At 30.4% G+C, this 13220-nt stretch overlaps 2 protein-coding genes across 2 annotated transcripts; both read left to right on the top strand.

Moving 5' to 3' along the window:
* Window positions 1-3538: 3538 nt before the first annotated feature.
* PVX_081845 (hypothetical protein) lies at window positions 3539-5056 on the top strand (the record flags this gene model as incomplete). Its single annotated transcript, XM_001613595.1, has 2 exons — window positions 3539-3922; window positions 4106-5056. Exons 1-2 carry the CDS (start codon window positions 3830-3832, stop codon window positions 5054-5056), a joined length of 1044 nt encoding a protein of 347 aa, XP_001613645.1. The 5' UTR covers window positions 3539-3829.
* Window positions 5057-8409: 3353 nt separating this feature from the next.
* Window positions 8410-10435, top strand: PVX_081840 (heat shock protein, putative; the record flags this gene model as incomplete). Its single annotated transcript, XM_001613594.1, has 4 exons — window positions 8410-8520; window positions 8694-8834; window positions 9043-9496; window positions 9870-10435. 4 exons carry the CDS (start codon window positions 8410-8412, stop codon window positions 10433-10435), a joined length of 1272 nt encoding a protein of 423 aa, XP_001613644.1.
* Window positions 10436-13220: the final 2785 nt, after the last annotated feature.

The raw sequence follows: 13220 nt of genomic DNA, 5'->3' as shown, positions 1-13220 counted from the left end.
TCAGATGACGATGATAAATACCGTTATGCCTATGATAGAGCCCATGGTGCATTAAAGAACTCTGATTCGTACAAAAAAAGACACCACCCATCAAAACATGAGAACATGCATGGCAAAGAATTATATAAATCAAAAGATTCACATAAAGGGTTAAAGCATAGACGCAATAGAAAGGGTTTTTTTTCTTCCGTCCTTAAATTTTTAAAAAGCTCCGACTTAATGTACGAAAAGGAATTAATGAATTTGATGTTATCTGACCGTAGAACTGGTTCGTGCTCCAAAAAATTATCGCGAAAACTGAAATTGTATTTTAATGTTCTTTCTCCAATACTGACATGCGCCATATTTGTGCTTGGATCTATGGCAGTAGACAATCCTATAGGTGTTGCTGTAGCATTCGTAGTATATTTTATAACAATGGTTTACGTGTTGTATAAATCGGTGAGAGTCTCCAAAAAATGTTCCTTCCGAGACTGGATAAATAAGAGACGACGTGCTGAGCTGGCTGCTGCCCGAAGATAAAAATCGTTTCCTTAATCATTAAATTTATTACAAATAAAATTATTACTTTTAGGTGGTAAACACTTAATGGCATACGCATTGCTGCTTACATAATCGAAATATTGATGTAATGCGGGTGAATTATGCTCCTTCCAAATTTCCGTCTTAAGAAAAAGACCTACCATATTTTATGTTTCCCCTAGGATAAAATTTTTACACGTATGTATATGCACTTTTTATGCCTATTTCATGGATTGATCTTATTCATTTGTCATAATAAAGTGTGCTTTTCCACAGTATTATTTCTTTTATTTTTAATCTATATTGTTATGATATCTACCAATGTGTTTATGCGTTTTAATTATCACATTACGGCAAGATTTGAATTAACCATTTTGTTGGTTTTATCGTTTATCACCCATCATTTATGATTCACGATTTGCGATTTATTATCTATTTTATTTATACTTATAATTTTTTCCTAATGCATTTTTATATATGTAAATTATAAACCATATTATATTATCATGCATATCTCTGCAATCACCCTTCGTATGGTGCGTATGTACACTTAACACACATATGAGACAGGCATGCATAGGAACAATTTCATGCAAGAGACACCACAATTTTAAACATATTCCAGTTAAATGGGAAATTTATTTTATCCATACTTATGAGTTATTCGAAATGTTATGGTTCATTCGGGGGTTTCATTTTTTTTCCAAGTTCTTGTGTACCGCTGCTCCGAGGAGGGGGAAAGTAACCAAAGATAAAAACAATTTTTAGGTTCATTGCGTAAACGCGTAATTTATAATACGCAGTTGCGTGTTCTGTTCATTCTTGGCACTACACATATAAAAATTAAGTGCCGTGCTTTAAGGAAACCATTTATTTTTCCTACCACGTTTTGACAAATTTCTAAAGAAATAACGTGCGCGTAATTTACTTCTAGCCCCTTTGCATATTATTAACTATTCATCTACATTTGTATTTAAGCTTTCTTCCATCACAGCATGGCACGGAAGGTAGAAGGTTGCTTACACTGAACTGAAGACATGGTCTACCAACGCGTTATTATTTCTACATTACAAAATAGGAATGGCTAGTGCTACAAAGGATAAAATAGCCCATATTGCACTTGTGTCCTTTTCCTTTTTCTCAAACGCTTAGATTGTTATTTTTAGATGTCTTTCCATTTAGGAAAGAGAAAAAAGGTACAACTGGTGTGATACATGTACATTCGAATACACACAAAGCAGTAATATTTGCCGTAAAAAATTTATGTAAAAATAGCACCAACTATTTATACAGGTAACCGTGTGAATGTCAAAATTTTTACAAGTCTCCTATGCGAATCTCTTATTCGCGAGGCCCCTTTCCGAAGAATGCTATGAATGAACTAAACAATTTAACGAAATCGTAAATTAGAAAAGCAAAATATGATTCGCTTAGACAAATTATACATAATGAAATAATGTTTTTTTTTTTTTATTAAACTAATGATGACGAAAAGACCTTTTAGATATACAATTATCAATGATTCCTTTTTTTCACCAAAAAAGCATTGCTATGCTTCATAGTGTAGTATTATTTTTTTTAAGCGAAAACACACATGGCACAATGTGCAATAAACACTTCTGACATGTTATACATATAGATATGTCACAAATTCGTAGGTCAGCTTTTCCAATTATGTACTGTGACTGCGCAAAGAATGGTGAAAACGTAATCGAAGTGGAAAAATATTTTAAACCAAGCATTACTTTCATCACTGCATCGAGTTCTTAAATAACACTTTCGTGATTTCAACGCACTTAGGAAAATTACGATCAGTCTAATATGCCGCACTTATACTAATTAATAATGTTGGAAGGGCAATCGTAAAATTCCACAAAAAATGTGTTGATCGACACATGGAAAAAGAACGCAGTAGTTTTAATTTTTATTATATAAACGTAAGTTTTTTACCTTTGTTTTTTATCTTTGTTTTTAATCTTTGTTTGTTTGTATGTTTGTTTGTTTGTTTGTATGTTTGTTTGTTTGTTTGTTTGTTTGTTTTTCTATACACAAATACTCATCGCACTTGGCATTTTTACTACAAAAGAATTGTGATTAATGCCCCATTATGAATTATACTATCCTTTTTGTGTGCTTTATTTATTCAAAATTATTTTACCTATTTGCCACTTCCTTCTGGCGACTTGAAGCCTCAGTTAAGTCAAGTCTTTAATATAAACATTTCTTGCCAGAACTTTTAACTTTCTTAACCTTTCCTGCAAACTCTTTATTTCTCATTAAATTATTTTACTGATTAATTGTTTCTTTCGTACAACATAACAATGATATTGTATAATGACCATTTCCGTTTAATGATTAACAAAAAAATTAACATAACTTATGCATAATAATATGAAAGACGTAGAAGTTACATTACTTAACTAAATTTTATTTTTTATCCTTTCCTTTTATTTTTCGTGTTATCATTTAAAAATACAAATTTTTTTTTTATGCGCTGATTTTTTACTACGCATGGTGTATAAAATGTCAGAATTATTCCTTTTCTAAATAAATAAATTAATAAATTATAATATATATATATTTTTTCCCCTTTCCTTTTATCCTTGTGACGAATAAATTTCGCAAAGTTAAATATATAAAATCATCATTCTTGCAATTACAGGACATACTTTGTATAATGAGAATCATTGGAAGTTTTTAAACTAATTTTTTTTTCAAATTTAATGTTCATAAGTATGCGTTGCAATTATTTTTTATATTTTTTGTTCATTATTTTGACGAAATTACTCCTCTTCGTCGGTTTCGGTAAATATGCTTAACATAGTATATGCTGCGCATGTATACGCATATAAAATATATAATATATATAATATTTTTTTTTTTTTTTTGAAAAATATTGTCATTATGTTTCCCTGTTGCACTGTGCCTATTCTATTCCTTTATAAACGTTTTTACAAATCGTAAGGCTTATTTTTTCAGTTCATTTCAACTTACTATAAATACTGTACAGTTTTTTCTGGTTATTTTTGCATAAAACATGTACTTATGCAAGTATATTTTGACATAATAATGCATTTATTTTATGACCTTTGAATAAATTCTTTAATTATGTTTTTAAATATAATTAAAGGTTTTGAAATATTTTAAATTTTGAAAGAATAGGAAAGAAAACATAGAGAAAAATATTATGGATAAAATAAAAAAACAGCTATGGAATTACCTTGTCCGAGATATTTCTTTTCGTAGCCCAATTTAGCTAATATTTTCGCTTGATACAAAAATATCGTCAACGTTGAAGAGGTTCTAAATGAAAAGGCGAACATATAAAATTTTCGTACCTAATACATTTTTTATAATTACCCTCTTAATATGGTCAACATGGAATTATTCCTCTAACGACGTAAGCTAATTAATCTGCATAATTCGTGTGCTGCTTCTTTGCTCATTGTGTACGTTGAAGCTAAATTGTGTCTTCTTTTTCTTCTTTCTCTTCGTCTTCTTTTTATTACTATTTTTTTTTATAATTTAAAAGGTATTATGTACACTTTTAAAAATGTTGAATGTTTTCCATCCCAATTTGTAGACAACCTCCCGTGGCAAATCACCCAATACAGAGGCCATTTTGAGCATTAAATGTAACGTACGACATGGAAGGATACTAATAGGCAAAAGTATAAGCAACAGTGAGTCCGTTTTTGACCTAAAATATGCACTCTTTAAAGAAAAAATAATAGATTTACTAAGTGAAAATGATGACGAATTTGAAAAACGAATAAAAGAATATATGCAAGATGAAGCTTTTAGAAAACGATTTAATATATTTTTGGAAAACGAAGAATTTCAAAAACATTTTAATATTCTAGCAAATGACTTCGATTTGATGAAACCTCCCGAACCAGATACCCAGGGCGTCGGCTATGCCAAATCGAACTTTTCTTTCAAAATTTCTAAACCCCGTAAAAAACCTTATCATTCTAAGCAAAATAAGAATCATGCCTACAGTTTTGAATACAGTGGGGAAGAAAAACAGTCAGAATTTGAAGAACGTAAAGAAGAAAAAGAAAAATATGAAGCTCAGTTTGATGTTAAATCACAAGATTATAATGCCAATGAAAAAAATTTTGTTGGAAGATCAACAAGAAGTAACAGACAAATGAGACGGAAAAAAAACAATAAATCCAAAATAAAATCAAACCTATCGAGGGTATACTCAGTGATTAGGAATGCCGATGATATATACGAAACGCAATTGATAAATATGATAACTTTGAACAAAAACAAAAAAGGGAAACTTTTTTGGATAAAGTATAACAAGAATACCGCTAAAGCTATTATTCCAATTATAGGAGCTGCAATAAGTGCAATTATCATTTTGGCTTCATCCCTCAATGCAGGCAACATTGCAGCAGCATTTCTGACCATGATTTTATCAATCGTATTTGTGTTGTACAAGTACAAGAAATGTAGCGAAATAAGTAAAAAACGCAGAGCGAATATTAGTAATCCAAATCCTGAAACTTACTTGCCAACTTAACAGAAGACAATTTCGTAAAAAGTTTCAAATTGAACGAGCAAGTAGTTTGACCGCACATGTACTTTCAACTCCCAGGGGTGTGTAAAATAGATGCGTACATATATTAAGTGTATATCCATACTGCAAACATGTATGTGATAATATAATTACATTTTCCCCAATTCTATTTTCAAAAAAAGTGTTTTAAAGTTTTTTTTTTTCTTTTTTTCAGTTTTTATTAGCACCCCCCTGCTGTAATTTGTCATTAGTGTTTTAATTTTTTGTACAAATAATGAATTATACGTAATTATTATATAATCAGAGTGAACACTTTTATATAATTCTTTTATTTCCCCTCATTTTTTTTTGTGCCTTCTCATTCGCTACTCTGGGGTAATAATAATTCTTATTATTAATCATTTTACGGTAACATTATTGACAATTTGCTGTCATTTTTTTTACCGTTTTATATTCCGAGCGTAGTATTTTTTTAATTTGTAATTTGAATACACATATATGTATTGCGTATGTATCTATTGAGTGTGTATGTATTGCATATGTATGTATTGCATATGTATGTATTGCATATGTATATATTGCGTATGTGTATATATGTGCATCCATACATACACATATAAGTGTACAATTTGTGTGGCATAATTTTAAGAAATAATGCAATGTTATCCATATATGATAAAAAAATATGTGGAAAATATGCAAGTGTATAATGCTACAGACGAATTAGCACTATTTTGTTCATAATAACTATCGCGGTGTATATACCCATTAAAATTAAGTAGAAAAATATGTTAATAAATATTTTTTATTTGAAATGGTTGCTTTCTATATGTATACATAAAGATGTACATAGAGCAGAATTTGAATCTTCGATTTGACATGCACAGATGCTGAAGAAAGTGTGTACATATATACCTATTGGTAAAAACATTTCATTATTATGCTGCCCAAAACAGTATTGTTCTATCTGCGTTTATTAAATATCGCAGTGAAGTGAGGTCACCTTTTCTTTTATTTTTTCCCCCTCCGACTTTGGCCATTTCGGTGATCATACTTCATGCAGCTTGGTGAATTGCCAGCCCTAAACTGTTTCGCACGTTTCGCGCGTTTCGCAAATTTCGCACATTTCGCCTACATATATGTACAACAGAAGGGTCAATGTATAAATAATTCGAGTACCTACTGCGCACGAATTTGGCCCTCTTTTTTTCCATTTTATCATATTCTTTGTGGTCCTCCAAGTACATTTTTCAATTATTAATAATTTTGAACTTACCACATTTCTACACAACACATTTGTAAACACCCCAATACGTAATGACGTATTGACAATTTTAAGGTAATTTTTTTTATGCTCTATATTTTAAAAAAAATAGCGCAGTTATGCACATTCGTTTTACGCTAACGCTAAGCAGTATCCATTAAGAACCCCTAAATTTAAACACTCGAATCTATGTATTTTACTTTTTTTACATAAAATTTCATCAGAATTAAGGCAAATCAAAAATTGCAGTTCGTTCTTTATAACTTTATTTATTTGTAAAAAAAACGTAAATTAATTATATAAAATTAAAAAAATTAAATACAAAACTTGCTTCAAAAGGTAGGTACTTTTCGCGACTGTCTGACTGCAGTTGAATTTTAATTTTATTCACTACACTCAACAACGCTAATTGTTAAAAGTGTTAAAAAAAACATTAAGAACAATATTACAAAATGTAGAAAGCTGACACCATGAAAAGAAATTTACGTTAAACACCTTAAAGAGTATTCACTATAGATTCATATATAAGGGATCGTGCGTACTATTTTTAATATAAATTCTCCCCTATTAGTAGCAATATTATAGTATATAGTAGTAGTAACATTTTGTACATTCTACATAATAATGCAATTTTTAACCGCAAAAAAAAGGTAACTATTATAATGCATAAAAATGGCAGAATTAAGCAATATTATTCTTATTTATAATTTTCTCCTTATTTAATATTGTCCTTTTTTTTTTTATTTTTTTTAGTTTATTTTATTTTTTTCTCGTGTGTAGTAAAGCATAATTTTTTTGAGTACTCTCGCATCCATTTTTTTATTTATTTATCAAAACGGATTTCTTTTCATGTACAACGTGGTACGACTTTTGTACTACGACGCATAATGAATACCCATTTTGCGATTCCTACAATAAAATGTTATAATTTTAAAAATGTTGTTTAAATTGCTAAAAAAAAAAAAAAAAAGGGTAAAATATATTAAAATATTAACATTTTCTTACATAAATATTAAAGATAAAAACAAAAGAAACCCACTTTATCATTTTTTATTTTAAAAATATAACAAAAAAGGATATTCACTTTTGTGGCCTGACAATTTATTTATTGAACGGATTCGTTTTCTACCTCGAAAAAATATGTTTTTTTTCTCTCAGTGCTGAAACCTAAAAATTGTATATATATAAAACGCGAATGGTTTAAAATTTTATTTTTTGTTATGCTATTATTTATAAATATATATATTATGTACGTATAATATAGTAATCATAACATAACAGCAATATGCGGCCAGTGTATAATTATACTGATGTATATAAATAACGTAGCCGAACTTTTAATTAAAAAAACGTATATATATGAAATTACTGTTTCATTGTATATTAGTTCTGTTCTTTTAATTATTAGGAGCAGTGTCCATATTGAGGCAATTATAAAACAGTATATATTAGATGTACCAAAAATATATTGTTTCTTCTTTTTAATAATGATTATAAAGTTATAAACGCTTGTAAATTTTTTTAAATTTTTCTTTATTTTAAAATAAAACTTTGTTTAATTTATGAGAATTTTTTTTTAATTAGTAACTTTTCGAGAAAAATTTTAAATGCTTTCCATTTTTTTTTTTTTATTTATGATTTGTTTAAAAATGAAATTGATTATTAGTATGAGTAGCTATTTATTGGGGTTATTAAACAATTAGTTAATACCATTTGTCATTAGTTAGATTTTATATATACTGATGTCATATATTTCTATAGTTATAAAATTGAGCCGCTACTCAATGTCTTTTTGAACCAGTCACCCGGGCAGTCTTTATACTGTTCCATGGTACGTATTATGTATATAAGCATATAAGTATATACATATACATATACATACATATATATATATATGTACATATATGCCAAGATCGTTACTTCCCTCAATACGTATATTATATCATTTTCAAAACCAGCGATCCGCTGTATATTTTTTTAAATCATGAAATGAAACCGCTAAGGAAAAGCTATTTAAACCACGAGTAACCGTTTCTGTAATGGAAACCATTATAGCGTAACTTAATAGTTTACTAAAGGGATATAGAGATAAATGGCAGCCTCTATGAAACACTCTAGGAAAGAAATAATTAATGCTGTTCCCTTTTCTGTTAAACTATTTTTGTTTTCTTTCCTAATTTGGATTATAACCGATTCTAACCAGGTAAGACAGCGAAACGAGCCAGAGAGAAAACACTCGAAAGAGTTTTGGAAAACTTTGGGGACATACACTAACATTTACACCCGGCCATCCTAAATAATCTGCATATCGTGTTGCTCCACTCTTCAACATCCATTTGTATTTGCATAATTTTATAACATTTATTCAATTTTTAGGGAAACTCTGTAAAAAAATGGGGTAATAATGAGCACCACATTTTGAAAAAAAAACCAGACCTCAGAGATAACAGATGGTTAGCAGAAAAAGATAGCCATGGTGAATCACCACCTGAGCGGGATAACTTTCAAAATTTAGAGGTTTGAATAAAAACGAAGAAATAAAATATAATGTTAACGTCGTGGGAACGTTGTCACAATGTCGATACCCACCGTGACATTGTAGCAATTATAGCACAAGTGAATGTTTTTGCCAATATAAGCGTAATCTACATATAAAGCTTTCACTCCAGGTAGACAAGCCATATACACACAATGCATTTTGCCAATTTCCCTGCCCTTTCCTCAGGATTACTATGCTATATTAGGAGTACCCAGAGATGCTACAGACCTTGAAATAAAAAAGGCGTACAGAAAGTTAACCATGAAATGGCACCCAGATAGACATGTAGATCCAGAGTATAAAATAATTGCAGAAGAAAAATTCAAAATTGTGCTTGAAGCATATGAAGTTCTATCAAATGAAACTAAAAGGCAAATTTATGATATCTATGGTATAGAAGCGGTAAAAGGAAACTTTACAATTTACGAAGATGACGAAGAAGAAGAGGTAGATGAAACTCCTAAATTTTCCTTTTACAAAACGAAAATGAATACCACTGAAATGTTCAATAAATTTATAGATCCAGTGAAGAACTTTTCAATTAAGTCAGCCTTCAATGAACGATTTCAACAAGTTTCAGATTTTATTAATAACATGAGCACCAAGATTAACGCCTCTTCGACCCCTGGAGGTACGACGAGTGAGATGCCCTTTGTGCGCATATATATAATATGAGCGTACATGTGATATGAGCGTACATGTGATATGAGCGTACATATGATATAATCGTACATATAATATGAGCGTACATATGATATGAGCGTACATATAACATGAGCATATTTATAACATGAGCATGTATGCAAATTACACACTCTTATGATAAAACTGAAACACGAGGCAAAAGAACAAACGAAGTGGATAGCAAAAATAAAGCTACCATTTCGGATGACTACTGTGCCAAGTGTGACGTTCCTTCATTTTATTTGTAATCTAGAAGAACACGCCAATTGGTATGCGACACATAAATTAGATGCATGTTCCTGTACCCTTCTGCCCCTTTTCCTCTTCAGGCGGTACTACGGATAACACGCCTAAGACATACGAAGCGCCTCTTCATGTGACATTAGAAGACTTATTCCACGGATGCCAAAAAAGACTAAAAGTTACGAGAAAAAGATACAATGGACCCGTTGCTTATGACGAATACAAACTGATAATTGTAGATATAAAACCAGGATTAGCTGACGGAACCGAAATTATATTCTATGGAGATGGGGATCAGATATCTCCTTGGAAACAACCGGGAAATTTAATTTTCAAAATAAAAACGAAAGAACATAACATATATCGAAGAGAGGGCAATAATCTCATTTTTAGGTGTGTATTAACCTTAGAACAAGCGTTAAGTGGCTTCCAATTTGGGCTCTTAACATTAGACAAAAGAGAGTTAATCATACGAGTAGATGATATTGTTGCTCCAAATTCTAGAAGAACAATTCCCAACGAAGGAATGCCTATTTTAAATAATCCATCAGCAAGGGGGGATCTAATAATTGAGTTTATAATTGTGTTCCCCACCAATTTGAGCAAGGAAGAAAAGGTTGCCCTGAAAGATATTTTAGGTAATAAAAGATGAAAGCAGTTAGGAATCACTGAACGGAGGGAAAAATGTAGTCCTACAGATTGGTAGGCGCGCAGATTGGTAGACATACATATAGACTGGCAGACGGACGTATTGATAGATTGATAAATATATCAGTCAAATGACGGCCAAAGATACAAGCTTCTCCTAATTTTTACCAAAATGAAATGCGTACAAAGAAAATAAAACTGCATTGTGATATTTCCATTTAGTGCTGCAGTTGTGAGTGGAAAAAGGTGTTGTAAAATGCTATGTACACGTACCAGCTTTTAATTAAAAGACCTTTTTCATTTTTATTTGGCATTTTTCGTTTTTGTTCTTTTTTTTTTTTTTTTTACGTGTAATTTTCCTTTTCCCCTTTTCCTTTGGAATATTCGAATTTGTATATATTTTTGTATATAAATCTTACATATACTGATGATTCCATGGGAAAGTTAAATTGTGCAAAAATGTCTCCATACGTGCATATGCATAATTTAATTTTACATAATTGTTTGAACAAGGGAAAAAGGGGGGGAAATTCTTTCATCACAAATTTTAAGACTATAACAAAAAGTACCATATAATATACCATACAATATACAGTATAACATACGGAATACTATGCAATATATCGTTTATCATAATTTAAATAATCATCCAGAGTATTATGCCATTCTATATGGTAAAAGGTTCTGTTAACCTTTATCATAGTGGGTTCAAAGGAGCGCCCAGCAAGTTGTCCAGAGTGGTCGGCGTAAACGCATTTCAGTTATTCACTACTACAATAGCTGCTGCAGCTGCTACTACAAATTTTAAGTATATGAAAAAGGGTACTTCCAATGTAGTCCTTTTTAAGGATACTCATTATGGGGGCAGCACTCTATATAATCTGACACATATCTACGTATAATTAGGTTTCATTCATTCTTTAAGGCACAGTTGTATGTTTCGAAACGGGGGTTATCATTTATGCTCGCGTTCTGACCCACCTAGCGAAGTATAAAATGCTCAGAGTGTACATTCCGATTGCGCTTATTCAACCGGCAATTTATTAGAAAGTACCTTTTTTCATATCAATTCACAATTGAAGAAGCCTAAAGAAGAATTGCTAAAATTGGAATATAAAATAATTCCCATTACCCCCCGTTTATGCACCATTAAATACCTATGATTCGTTTTCACAACTTTTTAAGGTAGCCCCTATTCATATTCATACAGAAACGTTCAATTTGCATGTATTGCAATATGAGACATGCTTTTTAAAAAAAGCACGTTTTTATAATTATTCGCTCTTTACATTATGTAAAGCGATAAATCTATTTTTTCGTGAAACGGAAATTTTATAAAAAAAAAGGAAAATATTTTCCTTTCTTTTCTTTTTTGTTTTTCCTTTTTTGCATTTCCATTAAATAAGCAAGTAATTGCGATGTCATAGGAACGAATTATACTTAAAAGGAGAAGATAACACAATTCACTGCGTAATCACCAATAATTAATAATAAAATGGATGCTTTCGTGCCTATGTCTGCTGCTTTTCGTGTGCTAAGCGAGAATTCCTATTTGGTGGTAACTCTTTAAGAGGAAGAATAAGATAATATGCGATGAATTAATTTTACTACACATAGAAACGTAATGTGTGTAAATAAACACAATTGAACGCTATTCTGATTTTTTTTTTTTTTCTTAATACCATTCTTAACATAATTTTTTTTTTCTAAAATTTTTTTTTTTTCATAACTAATAATCCACTATTTGGTGCCCTTTTCTTAAAAAGAAGAAAAAAAAACACCTTTTCAGAACAATTAATTTTTAAATGCTAACTTGGATTACACGTTTAAACATAAAGGGAATATTTGTGAACACGTCACCTTAACTACAACGCACTGCTTTTTTCTATGACCTAGTGAAATATGGTTAATCCTGGGTACTAATAACTCCTTGGTGCAATTTTACGCCATAATAACAAGAACAAATAAACGAAAGAATGCAAGTCAAGCATGTGGGTGGTACAAAAATGTTCGGTATCATATTTTTCTATTATGAACCTTTTCATTATTAAAATTAAATGCTGTTTTATATATTATCACTTTAGAGAGATAAGAATCGCATATGGTCATCAATTCTAGAGTTATTTTTTTGTTTTCCTTTTTTCTAATATTTAAATGTGGATTCTCCATCTCCGCTTCTTCCTTCTTTGCACATTTTCAGGCCCTTTCATCCTCCACGGTGTGTTTTTACACCCTTTTTCGAAACTTAGCTTAAATCTCCCATTTCTAGTCGAGCAAAAAAGGGGAACACCAAATAGGGGAAAACCAAATAAGGCAAAACAAAGTAAGGCAAAACAAAATAAGGCAAAACAAAGTAAGGCAAAACAAAATTGTGTGTATTTACGAATTTTATACATTTATCTATTCCCAGCCCTATTATTAAACTTAGCGCTTTAGCACTTTGCACTGCTCATAAATTTGTAAACATTTAATAATTTATTCTCCAGCAAGGAGAAAAGTGTAAATAATGACAGTTGTAAAAGGAAAAAATAAAGCAATGACGATACAAATGCTAACAGTTTAACGTTATTTCAAGTAAAATGCGATCCAATAGGAATAATTTTAAAAATTAAAAGGCGTATTCTCATATTGTGCTTTCCAGAACATGAATAAATTTACCATTTAGGTGATGGAACATTTTCCCCTCTCCTTATTGTTAGAATTAGAACAGAAATGCATACACACATTTCATGCGTATGCATGGTGTGAATAAACATATGAGCACAAAGTGTTAAAAAAAATTATGAGTG

This window comes from Plasmodium vivax, chromosome 2 (genome assembly GCF_000002415.2).
Source record: "Plasmodium vivax chromosome 2, whole genome shotgun sequence".
In the NCBI taxonomy this organism is placed as follows: Eukaryota; Apicomplexa; class Aconoidasida; order Haemosporida; family Plasmodiidae; genus Plasmodium; species Plasmodium vivax.
This window is presented reverse-complemented; position numbering and strand designations above follow the sequence as displayed.